The sequence below is a fragment of the Topomyia yanbarensis genome, chromosome 1, assembly GCF_030247195.1.
Source record: "Topomyia yanbarensis strain Yona2022 chromosome 1, ASM3024719v1, whole genome shotgun sequence".
NCBI classification, from domain to species: domain Eukaryota; kingdom Metazoa; phylum Arthropoda; class Insecta; order Diptera; family Culicidae; genus Topomyia; species Topomyia yanbarensis.
The window spans coordinates 159,662,698-159,682,158 of record NC_080670.1 but is presented as its reverse complement, the minus strand read 5'-3'; the positions used below and the strand labels follow the sequence as shown (position 1 = coordinate 159,682,158).

The 19,461-nt window shown below is 36.6% G+C and overlaps 1 protein-coding gene across 1 annotated transcript in view; it reads right to left on the bottom strand.

Moving 5' to 3' along the window:
* Positions 1 to 17,954, bottom strand: part of LOC131679222 (protein big brother) — a 30,113-nt gene extending 12,159 nt beyond the window's left edge. The window contains exons 1-2 of the mRNA XM_058959889.1: positions 17,484 to 17,954; positions 1,771 to 2,001 (exon numbers count right to left, since the gene is read on the bottom strand). Coding sequence (XP_058815872.1) covers positions 1,771 to 2,001; positions 17,484 to 17,648 — 396 coding nt within the window. The 5' untranslated portion in view covers positions 17,649 to 17,954. The remainder of the gene's footprint in view (positions 1 to 1,770; positions 2,002 to 17,483) is intronic.
* Positions 17,955 to 19,461: the final 1,507 nt, after the last annotated feature.

Here is a 19,461-nt window from a genome sequence, read left to right as displayed (position 1 = left end):
AATATTCAGTTCAGTGATTACATTCTTAAGATGATCAAAGATAGTTCTACGGAAACTGTCTGATACGATAATTTTTTTTCGTGTGCTGTGACGTGTTACTGAATTAAAAAAGGTATCGTCACAAACTTAATATCCGTTACCTAATGCGTATTCTATCCATAATACTGCAAATTTTCATAGCTCTAAAACTTAACTACTAAGTTGAAAAAAGACACCATGCTGCCTTTAATGATTTGATAAAAATTTTCATAAGATGTTTTTCTTGAAAGAGGGCTGTTAAAAACGTACTAGATAATAATAAGATTGCCAAAACATGATCTCGGAAGCTGTACACTACAAGACGACGAAACCTATGTAATTCCACAATGTATATAACAGTTATTCAGTTGATTATATCAACTACATATCAAACTAAACTTTTGAATGCACCCTGTATAAAAATGCTTTTATTAAATTTTTCTTGCACTCAGACGAGCTAAAAATAGAAATATGTACATCCATCTTCAGCAGCCAACAAGCAACCCTCTTCTATCCCCGAGCTGCACCCATGTTTAAGATAAACACGAATGTACTTTTATTTCAACTTTTCAAAAAAAACAAACTTGAATAAAGTTTCTAAAAACTCGAAATAGCCCCACATCACGGTACTTTTCCTTCTACCATCTACGTACACACCCGGTTGTTCGTGCCAATGCTCAAGAGGTGCCGCTTAGCAGTAGGTATAATATCGATCGATGATTCACGCAACGGAATCCCCAGCCGACGGCGGTGATCTTGGACTCGCGCAAGACAATAATGGATCCTCATTAGCATTTCAGTCGGCCTGCCGAAAGCAAAAACTTGTTTTCTTGCATTATGAAATGATTCATAAATCGCTGCTTCCAAAGCTAGCATAGTACAGTGACACTATCATCAGTATGTTAAGCGTCTTAGAAGATTCGAATGCGACATCCATTCAATCGTCGCACGTACACTTTCCTAGAACGGTCACTTCCGGTCCATCCACAAATTAGCATTTTTTTAAATTTTGAATATGACGCTTTCAAAAGCATAAAATCGATTTGCTACCCCATTCAGAGAAAAAAGCCTGCTTTAATTCCTGTAACAGGACCACCAGCACCCAATCGATGGTCATATTGTCTGGCTTCCAATGCGCAAGTCTATTTTTTATGTCCTGGACCCAACATGGCTTCCCGTCGAGTGCGCAGCTATTTATACGCATAGTCGAGATTTGTGCAAAACTCATCCCAGCAGATATAACAAACAGGAATGATGTTCATCATGTGCTTCACACAAGGGGGTGCACTTCACCCCCGACTCGAACTCGAAACTATTTCAAATTTGAAAGAATGATGTCCGTCTCCTTGCATCGATTTGTCCCTTTTGAAACACATCGGAACACCCATGGGCGATAAATCATCCGAGCCTCTCGCTGTTTGTCAGTTCTTTTTTCTATTTCAGGAATTGAAAATTTCAACAGTAACTTGAACAAACAAAAAAATCCTCCCTAGCAAATCCAATTTGTTTCGCCGTTTTCAAACTCGCCCCCAATTATACGCGCCTAATTGAGTTGTCAATCTCAACGACGTACGTCATAAAATAGGGTAAAATGGGGCATTTTTTGTTTTACTAAGTGATCGTAATCCAACATGCGATTAAGCATTGTAAAACTAATTTTAACTATTATTCAGAATTACAGTGACAATTGGTCATGTAGTCTTCCTTCTCCCTTTCTAGCCAATAACACATCACACAGTAAAAGATTCCTACCTTGCCGTGCTCCTTATCGAAATCGCACTCCTTCTCCAGTCCCAGATGAGCGGGATGGTGGTGGTGGTGATGGTGCGGGTGATGGTACAGTCCATGGTTGGGGTTAAACACTAGCTGCAGGTTGATTCCGGTGGCGGCGAAGGATATTTCGGTGTGACCCTCACAGCACCCAGCCCGGAAGCGGCCGCGCCGTTCTTCGATCGGACGATCGCGGAAACCGGTGTATCGAACCTAGAATGAATAAATAAAAGATATCTATCAAATATAAGCGCCTGGTAAAACCAGTATGTGAAACCAATTATCGTGTGTGTAAGGCGAGAATTTGTGACGCCGACGGGATTCCCAAGCTTTGCATCATACGTTGTTGAGCAGTCACTAGCTGTACCGCCGTCGTTAACCATTTAACGATCAATAGATATCGAACGTGACAATATTGACAATATTTGGTTTATTCATTGTCAACATGTAGTAGTGTGCTTCATGTTCACGCCAAATTAGCATTTATTGCAATCATTAATAACTGCAGTAGGGTGTCAGTTGTTTTGCGGGTTTATTTTGCATAAGTATTTTTTCAGAATAAAATAAGAGAAGTTCTTTATTTCCAATTCTTGATTCACATGAATTTCATTATAAGCAAGTTCTTTTACTCCCGCTAGAAAATATTCAATTCACTGGCACTGGACAGTTACGCGATAACACTTCAATTTATTATAGCTCGTATGGAAATTGAGTCATTACTGTACTCATATTGTTGTTAGTTTAACGTGCTTGCGATGATCGAATTGATATTCTGGATAATTTGGAGAGTCCGGTTCGAAGTACTAAATACATGGAAAGTTTGTTTGATTTGCAACGAACATAACTTCAAAAATTCTTTGTTGACTCTTTGGGGTGTGAAGCATGACACATTTTTTTTTTCATACGTTTATTTGACACGGCATTTGCAATAGCTTTTTACGCCAGTTTCTTTTTTTTACATAGCACGTTACAAAAATCCTTAAGACTAATTTTAACTATACTAGTACTTTGTCTAAAACTAACACTGAAATCACTTTATTGTTTGCTTTTTCCCTTACATTGTTGTATTTCATACTGATCTAGTATTTTCGGGTGTATTTATTTACTTTTTTTTCTGTTATTGTCTAAATTTAAAAACTAAATATTCTAGGACCCTTTAATTGGTGAATGATTAGCCTTGGATGAGAGTATGAGGAGATGAATTTAATTAAATTTTGACAGACGCTGTTTTTAGAAAATGATAGATAAGTTCCATGTATAGAGGATCGCGATACGCCAGGATGTCTCTAACAGGAACATGGATTGGTCTTCCTCGGACTTGTAAAGAATCTACTAATTGTGATCTGGCTTCACGATATTCAGTGCAGGACCAAACAACATGCTCAATGTCATGGTAACCTTCTCCACAAGCACAATGATTACCCTCAGCGAGCCCAATACGACGGAGATGCGCATCTAAAGTATAATGATTGGACATGAGCCTAGACATCACACGGATGAAGTCCCGACTTACATCCAATCCTTTGAACCATGCCTTCGTTGATACTTTAGGGGTAATTGAGTGTAGCCATCGTCCCATATCTCCATTGTCCCAAGATGTTTGCCAACTAGCAAGTGTCCTCTGTCGAGAAGCGCTATAAAATTCATTGTAAGCGATGGGTCTTTCATATATTTCACCATCTAGTGCACCAATCTTGGCTAAATTATCAGCTTTCTCATTGCCCGCAATAGAGCAATGGGCGGGGAGCCACACTAGGGTAAATTTAAAACATTTTCTTGTCAGGTTACTCAGAGATTCTCGTATCTTCCCCAAAAAGAACGGATCGTGATTATCAATCCTCTTTGAGCGTAGAGCTGCAATTGTGCTGAGACTATCAGTGAGGATAAAGTAATGGTTCGGGGGTAAAGTATTAATTATTTGCAAACTATAGTGAACTGCTGCTAGTTCCGCTATATAAACAGAGGCGGGTTCTGCAAGTTTGAAAGAAATTGAAAAATTATTGTTGAAAATACCGAAACCAGTGGCCTCACTGATTCGTGACCCATCAGTGTAAAACATTTTAAGGCAGTCTATGTGTTGATATTTACTTGTGAATATTTTAGGGATCTCCCGCGAGCGTAGATGACCCGGAATTCCACGAATCTCTGCTTGCATGGACGTGTCGAAGAATAAAGTGGATTCAGGAATATCTAGTATATTGACGTATGTGGGAACATACCTAGCAGGCGTTATTTCTTGTGACATGTGATTGAAATACACTGTCATGAATCTGGTTTGGGGTTGAAGCTCGACAAGTCTTTCAAAATTTTCAATTACCAGTGGGTTCATAACCTCACATCGAATAAGTAAACGAGAAGAGAGATCCCAGAATCGGTCTTTTAAAGGAAGAACTCCCGCTAGTACTTCAAGACTCATCGTATGGGTCGACTGCATGCAACCTAAGGCAATTCGTAAACAGCGATACTGTATCCTTTCCAGTTTAATAATGTGAGTGTTCGCAGCTGAACGGAAACAGATGCACCCATATTCCATTACTGAAAGTATTGTTGTTTGATACAATCTTATCATGTCACTTGGATGAGAACCCCACCATGATCCAGTTATTGTTCGCAGAAAATTTATCCTTTGTTGGCATTTCGTTATTAAATACCTAATGTGGCCTCCCCATGTGCCTTTAGAATCGAACCAAATTCCAAGGTATTTAAAAGTCAGGACTTGGGCTATCGTTCTACCAACCAACTGAAGCTGAAGCTGAGCTGGATCACGCTTCCTTGAAAAAACAACCAACTCTGTTTTCTCCGTAGAGAAATCGATGCCTAACTTCAAAGCCCAACTTGATAAATTATCCAAACTATCTTGCAGTGGTTGTTGTAAATTTAAGGCTTTTGGTCCTGTAACAGAAACCACGCCATCATCTGCAAGTTGCCTTAGAGTGCATGGGCTGACAATACAATTATCAATATCATTCACGTAAAAATTGTAGAGAAGGGGGCTTAAACAAGAACCTTGTGGGAGGCCCATGTAACTTATTCTGAATGTTGCCAAATCGCCATATGAAAAATGCATGTGCTTTTCTGACAATAAGTTGTATAAATAATTATTTAATATTGGTGAAAGACCACATTGATGTAGTTTCTCTGAGAGAACATCAATGGAAACAGAGTCGAATGCTCCTTTTATGTCTAAGAACACAGACGCCATTTGTTCTTTTTTTGCGTAAGCGAGTTGGATTTCTGACGAAAGTAGCGCCAGACAATCATTCGTTCCCTTTCCCCTCCGAAAACCAAACTGGGTATCTGATAGCAAGCCGTTCGCCTCAACCCAATTGTCGAGACGTCGTAAGATAATTTTTTCCAACAATTTCCTGATGCAGGATAACATTGCAATCGGTCGATACGAGTTATGATCGGAGGCTGGTTTTCCCGGTTTTGGAATAGCGATAACTCTCACTTGTCTCCAGTCGTGCGGGACAATGTTCTGCTCAAGAAGCTTATTGAATAAATTCAACAAGCGTCTTTTTGCTAGGTCAGGCAGATTCTTCACCAAGTTGAATTTAATTCTGTCTAGTCCCGGAGCATTATTGTTGCATGAGAGGAGTGCAATTGAGAATTCCATCATTGTCAAAGGCGAATCTATGAAATCGTTACTTGTGGGAGCATCGCGAGTGATTTTCTGCGCAGGAGCAGAATCGGGACAAATTTTCTTGGCAAAATTAAATATCCAACGATTCGAAAAATCTTCGCTTTCATTAGTCACGTTTCGATTCCTCATTCTTCTGGCTGTGTTCCAAAGAGTACTCATTGATGTTTCTCTTGACAAGCCATTAACGAAGTGTCTCCAATAACTAGATTTTTTGGCACGACGTATACTGTCAAATTTGTTTTGCAAAATGAAATAATTTTCAAAGTTCTCACGTATACCCCCTTTCTGTTTCATAATTTCTTTGTAGGCAACTTGTTTAGCTTCATATGCATCAGAGCACTCTTTGTCCCACCAAGGATTAGGGGGCCGTCTATTTATTGTCATTCCAGGATTGCATTTCGTTTGGGCTTGTTCTGCTGCTTCAATAATTAAACCCGCTAGGAATTCATATTCTTCGGTAGGGGGTAGCTCTTCTGTCGAAGCAAGAGAAGTGGAAATTAATGTTTCGTATGTTTTCCAATCAATATTTCGTGTTAAGTCATAAGGAACATTGATTGAATTCGTAAGGCCTAATTCACTGTTAATTGAAACAACGATTGGCAAATGATCGCTACCGTGAGGATCAGGTACAACCTTCCACGTGCAATCTAACCGAAGTGATGTCTATCTGACGGTAAAATATGATTGTGATTACATAAAATGTGCTTATAAAAGTCTAGCTAATACCCATCGCGCGTTGCTGCGATTTTCGACGAAATAGGAGGAAAACACAATTTGTTTCAAAGCGCCATCTGGCGGGAAAATAATCTCCAACTAATAGCACACAAACACGCCCCATCACAAATAACTACTGTGTATACATTTTTACGGAAATCGGTTAAGCCGTTTGGGAATCTATAAATCATATACATACAAACTTTGACTTTTTTATATATATATATATATATATATATATATATATATATATATATATATATATATATATATATATATATATATATATATATATATATATATATATATATATATATATATATATATATATATATATATATATATATATATATATATATATATATATATATATATATATATATATATATATATATATATATATATATATATATATATATATATATATATATATATATATATATATATATATATATATATATATATATATATATATATATATATATATATATATATATATATATAGAGTATTTACAATAGCATAAATGCATAATCATTCGAATTTGACAAGCCTTTTACGCAAAACTAGATCATAATCGGATGGACTTGCGCCTCTTCCATTTGCTTTGAGGTAGGGTAATGTGGCTATTGCGGAAGTAGAGTCTATTGTGACCTTATGTCGCATCTCTTAAATCCATTTATGATTATTTCACTATAAAAGTACTCGTTAAACGCTAGGATAGGCCTAGTGTTATAATAGGCGGTTCAGAAATACGGTGGTACATATTATCGCGATTTTTTATGAATCCAGCACACGGTAAAGAATCAGCAGTGCAGCCAAACTAAAACATAGACTTGATAATATGATGTAATGCAATTTCAGGTACCAGTAATCAATTATTTCAAGTTGTTCAGCTGAATGATTTTCGATTGCCTAAATTCAATTTTCATTTGCATATAAAATTCGACTCATGACAACGCACTGCAACGCAATGTTTGATACCAAACTAGCAGGCATTGCATTTATCACTCCGGACGCATTTACTCATATGCGTCCGGATAATATTCTACGTAGACGATAAAAACTCACAATTTCACAAGTAAAGTTTATTGGCATTCACACAACTTCTTCAAATAAATACCACGGGTTATTTATCCGGATAAAATAAACCACCGGAAACGGAATGAGTATCACGGTATCCTTTTTGCGGTCGCTGCACAGAGGAGTAACTAGAACAAATTCTTGGCCAATAACCAAAAAATTTTTTTTCGATTTTTTATTTAGTAATATTTTTTTAGATACCTAAAAGCATATTGCATATTGTGGCAAAATAAAGAGTATGCTAAAAAATGCTAAATTATTTTTGCATGGATGCAAAATGGTGATATTTTAAGGGGTTTTTAATCATTTTTTATTACATATCCAGCAAAATCGCTTTCTAATGATGATGATTGTATTAAATAAGACAAACAAACGTAATTGAACACAACTATTAGTGTGTTCAATTACGTTTGTTTGTACAAATGTAATTGAACACAACTATTAGTGTAACCTCAGCTTAAAAATAACGGAAAATAGTAGTGTTTTTGTGTATTGGACCAGCTTTAGAAACACCCTTTTTAAACATTTTATTTCAGATTTGAACGATAAAAAAGTTACACTATACGGCAAGATCCGGCAAAGTTGCTGAAACAATATTACAAAACTAGATTCCGGCTATCCGAAAAACATTCTATCTCTTCCGATCTTTTCCGATCCACAAATCCCAAGCGATTTGAAAATATTGGTATTTCCACTAATTTGAGGTACGCCAAAATGCTGTAGGGCCAAATACTATGTTTGACAAAATGTATATCTATGAATATGTGCAGAGGTATCCCTTATCTTCTACCTTTTCCACTGACAAATTGTTCATGTATCGGGAAAAACAAATGTATTCACAAAGATCACCTCGAAAATACTAGTATTCGGAAGGATCTAGAAAATTGACCTCTGCACTGGTAGGTGGATAGATGCCAAATTGTCCCAAAAACTTTGACACTTTTTTTGATTTCCACGAAATTAAAATATTACCACCTTCTCCGGTGAGAAGAAAAAATCAGATAAATTTTATTGTGAAAATTATACTCACGCTATTTGTGAGTGAGTGAGAATTGCAATGCCTGGAAACTAATTATTACCACTTGTTTTAAGTGCGCCGACAATGCAACCAAATCTACCTATCAAACATGACAGTGGCGTGCAAAGTAAACATTCTTCTTTCGAAGAACATGCAAGAAAAGTATTGATGTTGATAGAAATAATATTATGGTAAATTATTTCAATGGACTATAAAAGACTCTTTCTTTATTTTATTATATTCTGTTAAAACAATGTACAATAAATTACATGTAAGAGTATTATAAATAAAGTATTATAAGCCACGAAAAAGTAACTTTTCAATTCACTCCGTACGAATTTATTGTGTAACTCGGTTGAAGTCACTCAAAGGTTACAGCAACAACTTTGGTTGTGAGAAACAAAGAAATGGTTACTTTTTATGCAGTGGTGCGTATTCCTCTGTATGTAACTCTAATAATGCACATACTCTACTTATACCTTGCAAGCGCATTTCTGGTAGCTCTTCTTCTAACAGCTGATAAAGTTCTTTCAAGTGTGTGATATTTATGCTTGTTTTGATACGGTGAAAAAAGTAGAATGATTCGTTTCACAAATTATGGGATGGCGTCTCTGATCTGGATACCAAGTTAGAATTTTTTCGGCCCAGTGGAATATAAGACATTCTGTTTCAACCAGCTTGTTTCGATGCGGTCAAATTTGTGCCACGCCAAGGAGGCGGTAATTGGATTGTTGCAGTGGGAATAGATGTACAAAATAGAACATTTATTTTCATTTACGTTGAAAATTGGGACATTTCTGCTGAATAAGTGATAGGGTGAAGGTCCTATTTTGCCATCTTTGTTCAACGCATTGAGTCAAATGGTAGCAATAATAGGGGTACTCGATTCGTGATTTCGTTGCGCTCAAACACGATAATTTCACTGTTTTCAGCGCATTTGTGTTATTATCTTGGTTCTTAAAAACGAAACAAAGCTGTTGATGCCAATTTGTACGCATTCCATTGATAGTAGGCCGAGTAATTCATGAATTATTGAGACACCCTCCTTAGTATGCTGAAAATAGGTACTTTACCCTATATAGATGCTTGGGAAACAGTGCACTGATACTTTATTCCGAGAAAGGTTATATATAACATAACTTTACTTAGAAGTTATTCAACAAATAGTGCGAACCTCGAGACCTAGAGCCAAAATAGGCCCATTACCCTATTTTATGAAGGGAAGCAAACCCTATTTTGGGTTAATTATTCTACTAATAGTAAAAAAATAATAAGTGGTGAAGGCGGACGAGAATTTCACAATGTGTACTGTGTTTTATATGTATTATCCCAGAGAGAATAGGGAGAGAGACGAATAGTGTGAAACCAAAAATACCTTATTGAGCAGATCAATCGTGCAAAGTAAATAAACGTTGCTCATACCTGAGTTGAAGGCTAGGGGCAGATATCTCTAGGAGTGTGTAACAAATTTGCATTAAATTAGAAAAAAAATGCATTTAATTTCCATTTTTGCATCAGCTTTGCACTCCGTCGCAGAAAAGTTTGTTTAACATGCTGTCCTATGCTGATCTACTTTGCTCGACATTTTGTTGAACGTAGGGCTAGTTGTTTTGTACACGCATACGAAAAATCACCCAAAATTGAGTTCTTTTGACTCAATCTCAGGGTATCCTGATAAGGCAAAATTAGGTAAACCGTGTTGAAGGTAGTTTCCCGTTAACCACGGAAAAAATCACAACTCATTGATAGGTTTTTTATACCCAACCTTGAGTTAATATACTTAAATTAAGTTGAATTTACCTAATTTTGAGTATACCCCAAACAACTCAGAAGTACCTTATTCCACGGAAGACCTCGATTGAGTCGAATCACTCATTTTGTTTTTAACAACAGTATTGTGGTTATCACTGGAGATTAGAAAGAATAGCAAAAAAACAAGATAGCGACAAGATTGCGAAACCGCCATTTTTAAGATTTAACCTCTTCAATTCCGCAATGCTACAAAAATATAATTTGAATTGATTTTTATATGAAGTGTTCGAGCGACTATTGGTCTTGAACCAAGGAAAAACTAAGGAGGATGCAAAGGAATCGAGTTAAGAATCAAAAAGGCACACTTAACAATACATTAAATGGGTACCAAAAAATAGCAACAAATAATTTCCAATTTTCGCTGAACAGGTAGTGAAGGGGTGAATAAATCCATCAACTGTCAATTCACGACCGACAGGGCCTATATATTGCTTAATGTTTGTTCTAAACTGGACGGATGGAGCTAACAGGGTATATTTTCAATTCTTTCGCTATTTTGAATTGATTCCGTCGCATGCCAATCTTCGGCGAAAAGCACAATAATAAGTGCGAATGCGACGCACATCTTAAAAGTAAGTTAAAAGAACTTATTCTTTGGGTTGTTTTTTTCCAAATAGGGTTTTGACGTCTTACACGCAACGCAAAATAGAATCAACGCAACGCAAAATATATTATGAATTTCTAATTTACATAGAAAGAAATGCATTGAATTTGCCCCTAGGTTGGAGGAGATATAGGTTGTACATCCATTAAAAAGAAACTTAAGTTTTCGTCAGAATTTAATCAAATCGTGATTCTAAGGTGCATTCTAGAGTATATGTATTAGTGAAAAACGCTTTAAAATTATTTAATCTTTTCGATTTGAAATGCACTTTATTTGCAAAACAATTTCAACGGTTATCATACGGTTTGTTTTCAACATATAATAGGAGTCATTTAAAGTGCTGCCTGTGGAAGCGGTTGCCGAAATGCTAGTATTGAAATTATCGTAAAGGGAGTGTTGCCGTTTCGACTAGATTTTCACTATTCGTCTCTCTCTCCCTGTTCTCTCCGTATTGTCCCATTGGTACTCGAAAATATCATATTTACACCTTATATACATCCGTGTATAAATTAAAACGGCATGTGAATCCACATTGTACACCAACTATATTATGCAAAATTGTGCACAAAATCAGTATACAAGGTTGTGGTGGTGTCGAATACTACGTAGTACTACGTTCATACTATAGACTTAAAACAATTTTTTAATAGTGTGAACGTAGTATACTTCTGGTTTACTATTTTCTATATTTTTATTTAATTTTCAAAGCAGGAAAAAGCCCGCTGGAGCTGTGTTTTAATCATTCAAACTTTTTCTTCAGCAGGCATAAAACATCCTTATCTTTTGCATTAACAGATTACCAACATCCAAATAATACATTTCAGCGCTTATTTCTACAATTTATACTAACTATGCTATTGTTAAAATATTACTGACACTGATAACAAAGCTAACTAGACAGAGAATTAATAAACAATCGCTACTGTATAGTGTGGCAAAATTGGGAGTATGTCAAAAATTGTTAAAGAATTTTTGCATGGATGAAAAATGGTGATACTTTAAGGGTTTTTTTTATCATTTTCATTGTGCATCCAGCAATATCGCTTTGTAGTGTTGATGACTGTATTAAATAAGACAATATTATTACAAACGTAGTTAAACACAACCGTTTGTATAACCTCAGCCTGAATTAACTGAAAATAGTAGTGTCGCTGTGCATTGCACCAACTTTAAAAAATACGTTTTCTAGACATTGTATTCCAAACTTCAATAATAAAAAGGTTACTTTATACGGTGAGATCCGGCAAAGTTGCTGAAGCAGTATTATAAAACCAGATTACAGCTGTCCGAAAAAACATTCTAACTCTTCCGATCTTGTCCGATCCACAAATTCCAAACGATTTGAAAATATTGAAATTTTTAGTAATTTGAGGTACACCGAAATGCTGTGGGGCCAAATACTATGTTTTTCAAAATGTATCTCTTTGAAAATATGCACAGGCGTCCCTTTTTTCCCCTTTTCCACTGATCAACTATTTGTGCAAATGGAAAAACAAATGTATTCACAAAGATCTCCTCCTAGTATTCGAAAGGATATAAAAAATTGACCTCTACACTGGTAGGTGGATAGATGCCAAATCGTTCCAAAAACTATTTATTGTTTATTGTTAGTCATATTAAGGCATAATAACAGAAATAGCATCAGTAAATAATTTTGGCCAGGATTCGACCCCAGTTACTCCTCTGTGCAACGATTGATGAAACGACACATCGTTGCTGTTGTGCTATCTTATGACAAGCGCCATTTTGCACATTTCGAGAAAACGATTTTTAAAGTTTGAGATTGAATATCATGAAACTTATAAATGGTAGAAACAATTCAGAGAAGACAATTGATTCTTCTACCTATTCTGTATTAATCTCTCAAATATTACGACGATCGGTTGACTATGTTGCGAGTTGTCACTAAAAATGTAAACAAAAGTCGCACTCACACGTGTCATAGGTGTGTATTGATGACAAAATGTGTATGATGTGTCATAACCGTGCATGAAAAATTTTCCATAGAAAAACTTCACCAATTATGAACTTTTATTCATATCTTTGGTTTAATTTGGTCTATAAACAATCGGTTGGATGCATTTTGAAGGAAATGAGTCAGGGAGCCTAGAAAAAATAGTTATTTTTGGTTACAGTGTTGCCAAATATGCAATATTTCCAGTTTAAAGCTAAAACTGCGTTTTTCTCCCAATGCATGTATTTTTCTTTTGAAAATTATTATGTCATTGTGTTCCTATGGCATTTTTACACATAAAAGCAACTAAAACTTCATTATAACTTCAGTCAATCCCAAGATATAATGATTCGAGGCAAAAAACTCACAATTTCTAATAACTTTTCTCGTTATATTTCAGTAACCAAGCAAAATTTCAAAATTCTGGGAACGCCATCTTGTAGAGATTCGTTAGACGAGTAATGTGGCATATCTAACTCAGTTTACCCCAAAATGGCGTTTGTCATAAGATAGCACAACAGCGACGACATGCAGGCGAATGGCTCATTACAGCCCTAATTGGTTCTGGCACAAGGAATGTGGAAGAAAGCATGATATCAAAGGGTACGACGACGAATGTCAAAATTAAAAATCTGCGGAAGAACAGAACAATCGATACGTACGTAAATCTGCGATGAATGCTGCTTTTGAAACATGTCGACGAACAGACAGGAGATCTAGGTCGATAAGCTTAAAGCGATCCTGGTAGCTCGGGAGGTTTAACAGGTCCCTCCACAGGAGACGACGAAGGGCGAAACTGACAAATTTACGTTGGATAGATTCGATGCGTTGAATATCGTTTTGATAATAAGCTGACCAGACAATAGCTGCATTTTTGAGCGTAGAGCGAACCAAGGTACAGTACAGTACTTATAAGCACTGTATATCGATGTATGTTCTTAGCGACTTGAAAAAAAATCCCAAGAGCTTCGATGTTTTGGAAATGGTGTATCCTATGTGTTTTTTTTAATTCATTTTGGAGTCCCGCAGATCTTTGACGGACAATTCCCGTTTAAGGATGGTGTGTGAAATATTTATAGTAGAGTGTTTGCGAGAGTAAGATATAACTGAGCATTTAGATGGATTCAACTCCATCCTGTTAACCTTGCACCAATTGGTGAAGATATCCAACTGAGACTTTAAGAATTCAGTATCGGTGGGTGTTTTTTTATTATATGGAATATTTAAAGTTATCAGCAAACCATAGATTCATGTTCCTAATCGATAGGTTTACGCCATTCAGGTAGAGAAAAATATGAATGGCCAATATGACTGCCTTGTGGAACTCCAAAGCTTGCAGCAAAAGGTGTCGAGGTCGTGCAGTCACCAATTTTTACAGTCATTTCACGTCCATACAGATACGGGTGGAGCCAATTAAGGAAAGAGCTGCTAAATCCAAGCTAGTCTAGCTTGGATATTGTTATCTTGTGACTGATTTTATCGAAAACTGCGGAGAAGTTAGTGTTTATGGCATCTAGCAGAATAAAAAAAAAACTTTTTAGAATCAGCAATTCATGCCTAATTCCTAAGTGCAAATAAGACACTGTCTTTTTTACTTTCTCTTTCGATTATTACGACATCATAATAGTCAGAAATTGTTATCACTGTGATGATTATTATTATTCTTCATGTTCTCAAGCTTATTTGACTAATTAAATATTATACTACGCAACACGAATAACAAGCAATCAACAATAATATGACCGGAAACATCGTAATGCATCGAGAAAAGGCAGACATAATTATTATGACAACCGTTCTTTCGGGGACCGTATAAACCTCTGGAAGCAGGGTTATGTTAGTTGGATAGAGTTAAAAGTTACATAAAATTGGATTCTTCTTTATAAACGGAACGATCTATGAAATAAGAAGACGTGTTACCATGTGCCAAATGCTTTGAGCAGGCGACTGCCAAGAATAATAGAATTGCCATCTGTTCAATCAAATCGAAAAGGCACAGTTGATAAAATATGCAACTTAAGTCGGTATTGCCGACTAGAGGGATTTTAGTAATATATAATTGAAATGAAAATTGTACACATAATTTTATTATTCAGCGTACCTATATATTATCGCCAGTGGTGCAACTGGAGCTGTAGACCTAAATTCTCGGAATGGCTCCCTGTCAGAATCACTCCCCACACTACCTAATGCCAATTGCAGCGAACCGTGATACTAATTGTAATATTGAGTGCACAGCTCAGATATGACGCTGTCAAGATTTCGTAATCTCGCGTCAAGATGTTGGCGCTTGAGACCGTGATAGTAAATTTATAAGTACCAAAAAGTTCACTTAATCACCGTCACCGGGGCGTTTTGTGTTTGCGAGTTCACCCGCATAGGTGCGTGTGGATGATCGCGAAGGTTTTGAGCGTGTGTACGTGTATGATCGCACGGGTGTTTGTATGTCGCGCGTGTAAGTGTGTATTAAATTTCACGTTTTTAAATTCGATTGTATGGACATTTGCATGTTCGCGTGGGTTCTTGGATGTTCTTGCTGACCTCAAGTCTGATGTTTAATTTTCTGTGTACGGTTCAGATGCTAGAAGATCGTGAGTTCCCAGCAATGTCGCCCTGAAATGTGATGTCCGTGTATAGGAACGTAATTTATTAGTTTTTGTGAGTAGACCAACAAGTAGCGGGCCTAGGCAGCAAGGACCAAAGGTAGCAGCTTACGGACGTGACAAATTAATGATGGCGTGGGAACGCACGTTTGCATAATCGCACTTGAGACCACGTTTATAAACCCATAAATGTTAAAACTTAGAGACAGGGCCGTTCTTATATTTGCGAGCGTAAGTTTGCGTGAATGATCGCAATTTAATTTCGCATTAGGGTTGAATTATCGTGATGGAATTTAGCGATTGTATGTTAACAGATTTGATCGCGTGGGTTTGTGTGTCGTTTATGTGTAACGTTGTGTATATAAATTTTGTATAAAGGCGATCTAAAAGGGAATCATTTCCTCCATATCACTAGATTATCCGGTCATGGCGCCCAGAGGCTTCTAATATACATGATTTTGTTTTTTTTTCTTTGAGACAAAGGCTGAAGATGTGGACCCTGACTACTCGGATGAAATGTTGGGGCTTACGGATTAATGATCCATGGAAACGCGCGTTTGGATATTCGCATTGGACACGGCAATTATAAATTCGCAATTGATAATATATTGACTTGATACCCGTAGTTTTTTTTATTTTGATTATAGAGGTTTTAACCTTATGGCCATTCGCCTCTTTTCAGGTTAGAAAAAACTCTAACACTATGTGAAGGGGGTTGGGAGTCAAACCCAGGTAAGCTGAGTACAAGGCAATCGATTTACCAACTACGCTATTGCCGCCTCTTGATACCCGTAGTGTTTTTACCTTTCTCAATAGAATTTAGCAATTGCTCTGAAAATTAGCTTGTAAGCCCAGGCCCGGAGGACCGATTGTCTTATACCATTCGATTCAGTTCTCGAGTACAACAAATGTCTGTGTGCATGTTCATCCCTGTGTGTATGTGACCAAAAATATCACTCAATTTTCTCAGAGATGGCTGAACCGATTTTCACAAACTTAGTTTCAAATGAAAGGTACTGCGTTCCCATCAGCTGCTATTGAATTTCTGATGGATCCGACTTCCAGGTCCGAGTGATGATTACGATCACGCAACAAATCCCGATTTCAACGTATACTGCGAATTATGTAAAAAGGTGATTTTTTCAGAATATGAGCACAACAGCCAAAAGTTTAAACACTGAAAGCTCTAATATGCGCATAAAAATCCTAAAATTTCGCAACTAGACCTGTACATTACAAAAAAAAAGTTTATTAATGACGTATGTAACTTGACATATATCATAGGGTATTCAAATCCGCCAGATGCCAGATTTATCTGGCACGGAGAGTTTTTACAATTTCCATACCAGAGGGAAACCTTTAATTGTGTCAAAATATTCAATAGTACATGAATAAAAAATAGACAATCAAACTAAAGAAAATACAAGTAAGTGTGATTCGAATACTCATTCGAGAGAGGTCTTTTTAAATACATCAAGTGACAAGTGCAAAATTTGGTTTGGGGACTGCCAGATTTTCTTTAAATAATGAATGGTACCACTGACTACGTCTCACGTATATGGCACCCCTATCCCATTTGTATTGAACTGCCATAAGTTAACATGTCAGCGGGCACACAAATTATGTGCCCCACTGACAGTTCAAATTGTTCTGCCCCTTTTGCTCGAAGCTCGATTTTCACTAGTCAGATAACGTACGCCACGACTCAATTTTTAGACATTTGATTAAACGCGAAAATATTGGACAGCTAATTGAAGAAATTTGTTGTTTTGGACATGTCGGTGAATAGCAAAAACTTTATACCATGGTGTACCAACAAATTAAACGAACTCGACCATCACAAAATTGTGTCGAATGATTCTGTTTATTGTGGATCGATCCTAACGCGACTCTTTACATGTTGACTTTGAAATCATAGCGGCGTAGCAGATACCCGTTACGTCTGCTACCCGTTACGTCTGCAGTTCCTTCATACCTACTGCTTATATGAGTAATGCAATCTAATAAATAATCTAATCGATATCACGAGCATGTCCCTGTCTAGTGGCAGGTTTAAAGTTTCTAGATATCAAAAGCCTTCTAGAGAATTACTAATATGTGCTTAGACAATTACGTGTTGCAATTGTTAGTTTCTTTGCGCATTATATGTCGTTGATCTAAAGTTTAGTCATATTAACATCTTGTATCTATGGGTCCATTGATCACCTTTCCATAAGAAAATAAACACTTCAAAGGTCCTAAACAAACATAAACATTAAATACTCACTTCACCATCCCGGCTAAGCTTCTTGAACAGATCATCGCTCTCAAATTTGTTCTTCTGATCCGGAACGACACGGGGCATTTTGAAGATGAATCGCGGCTTCGGCTGCTCATATAATCCAATGGTGTCAAAGGGAATCATACCCAGGGCTGCCGGATCGTTCATCATTTTTGAAGTTTTTTCCTTAATTAGAATTCCTTCGCACAAATATACTTAGATAGTAGATAACCCAGGGAGGGTTAAAGCAACTGTTCTCAAACGCCGGTGCAATCACGCGGGTCAAGTGTCAATCACACACAAACACACCCCCGCGAGTCTAGACGATTTCTAATGTAGGTACACACCTCTGTGTTATGTCACAATTCAACTTTTCAACACGACGATATTTTTTTGCGCTCAACCATCAATCGAAATTGCGAACAATTTGAAATAAACCCGTCACTAACCAGCGCTGCACGTAGACTGATGAGAAAAATGCTGCAGCACAACTTGAATCCCTCTCCACCAATAATGGGTTATATGTCTGTAGCCGGCATATACGTATATAAGAACGGGAGGGTGAGAAACTCCACCCATGCTTGTTGGTGTTTGCGTTCAGCACGATCAAGGGAAAAGCAGCGCCCGAACGAATGCATAGGTAAACTACATAACCACGCCTTTTTCGGGTGGTAAACATATACTCTTCAACTGTGTAGGTTTGAGAAATGAAGCAACTCGACACACATGATGAAATGCAAGGACATGAGTCTAATTATGAAAAGGACTATAAAGGCGATAATACTGATGAGAGGAAAAAAAATCAGTTTTAACGCTATTTAGGTAGGTATAATTGCAAAAGGCTAAGGGCATTTTTGCATACCTGTATTGAGAACGCAATGTGGTTAGGTCTAGCTCATCTTAAGACTCTTGTTCCACTGTGTAAACGTAATCTTTGAATACAGCCTGTTTAACCCATTTATGCCCATGTTGTTTACAAACAATAACGTTTTGAAACTGCTATAACTTTTAGTTAAAGCAAGATTGGCTCAAAAAACAAGTAAGGCCAAGAACTCTGATTATTACCTTTTATTTGAGCAGTAACAGTTGTAAGTTTTGGTTCTAGAACTGAAGTTGGACTATTGTAAATGTTCTAGTACAATTGCATTGAGCATTGGAAGGTGAAAATTGAGCAGCTTCTAGCACTGCGATGGAAGAACCTATCTTTATGAAAAAAAGGTTTTTTCAGGTTTCTTGACACCACTTTTTTCAAGGAAACAAATTTTACAATCCCTTATGCACTATAAAAAAGTTGGGCATGAAAAGCTTTATGTGAAACAATACCTATTGAAAATAAATCGTTTACATTTAGTATGAATAGAAACTTCTGAAGTGCCCGCCACCCGATTTTCACAAAGTGGCAAATTTTGTAATAAGTGTTTTAATTTTATTGTTTAAGTATAATGTTTGCGAAATAGGCGAGGCTATTAATGAATGTCATATTAAAAGAAACACGGTTCTTTCATTTAGTTTAGAAGATATTTACATTTATTTCGTAATAAAAACTGTTTTGAAAATATACTAGCTACCGCATATTAAAAAGCATCAGTCTTCGTAATGTTTTATGTATTTCCAACGAGATTGGTAAATATAAAGACAAATCGAGCTAGATCAGAAATTCAGAAAGAAATTAAAGTGGTTAGTGGTTATTACCTGATTAACAGTAAATAACCCTTCGATTCTGAGAATAAGTTAAAAAATGAGACCACAGATTACAGATGCTCATTTATTCATTTTTTGCCATTTTTTCCACTCTTAACCCTTAAAGGTGCAAACCAATCTTTTTTTTCTTCAAATTTCTCGAAAATTGTCTCACTGCTTTAATACGTTACTATGATAATTTTGAGATGGATTTCGCGATGTTGTTTTAAAACAGCATTGCGCATTTGAGGGTTAAACCAAATTTTCGGATTAATAGTCGTTTTCACAAATTTGCATCACCAAC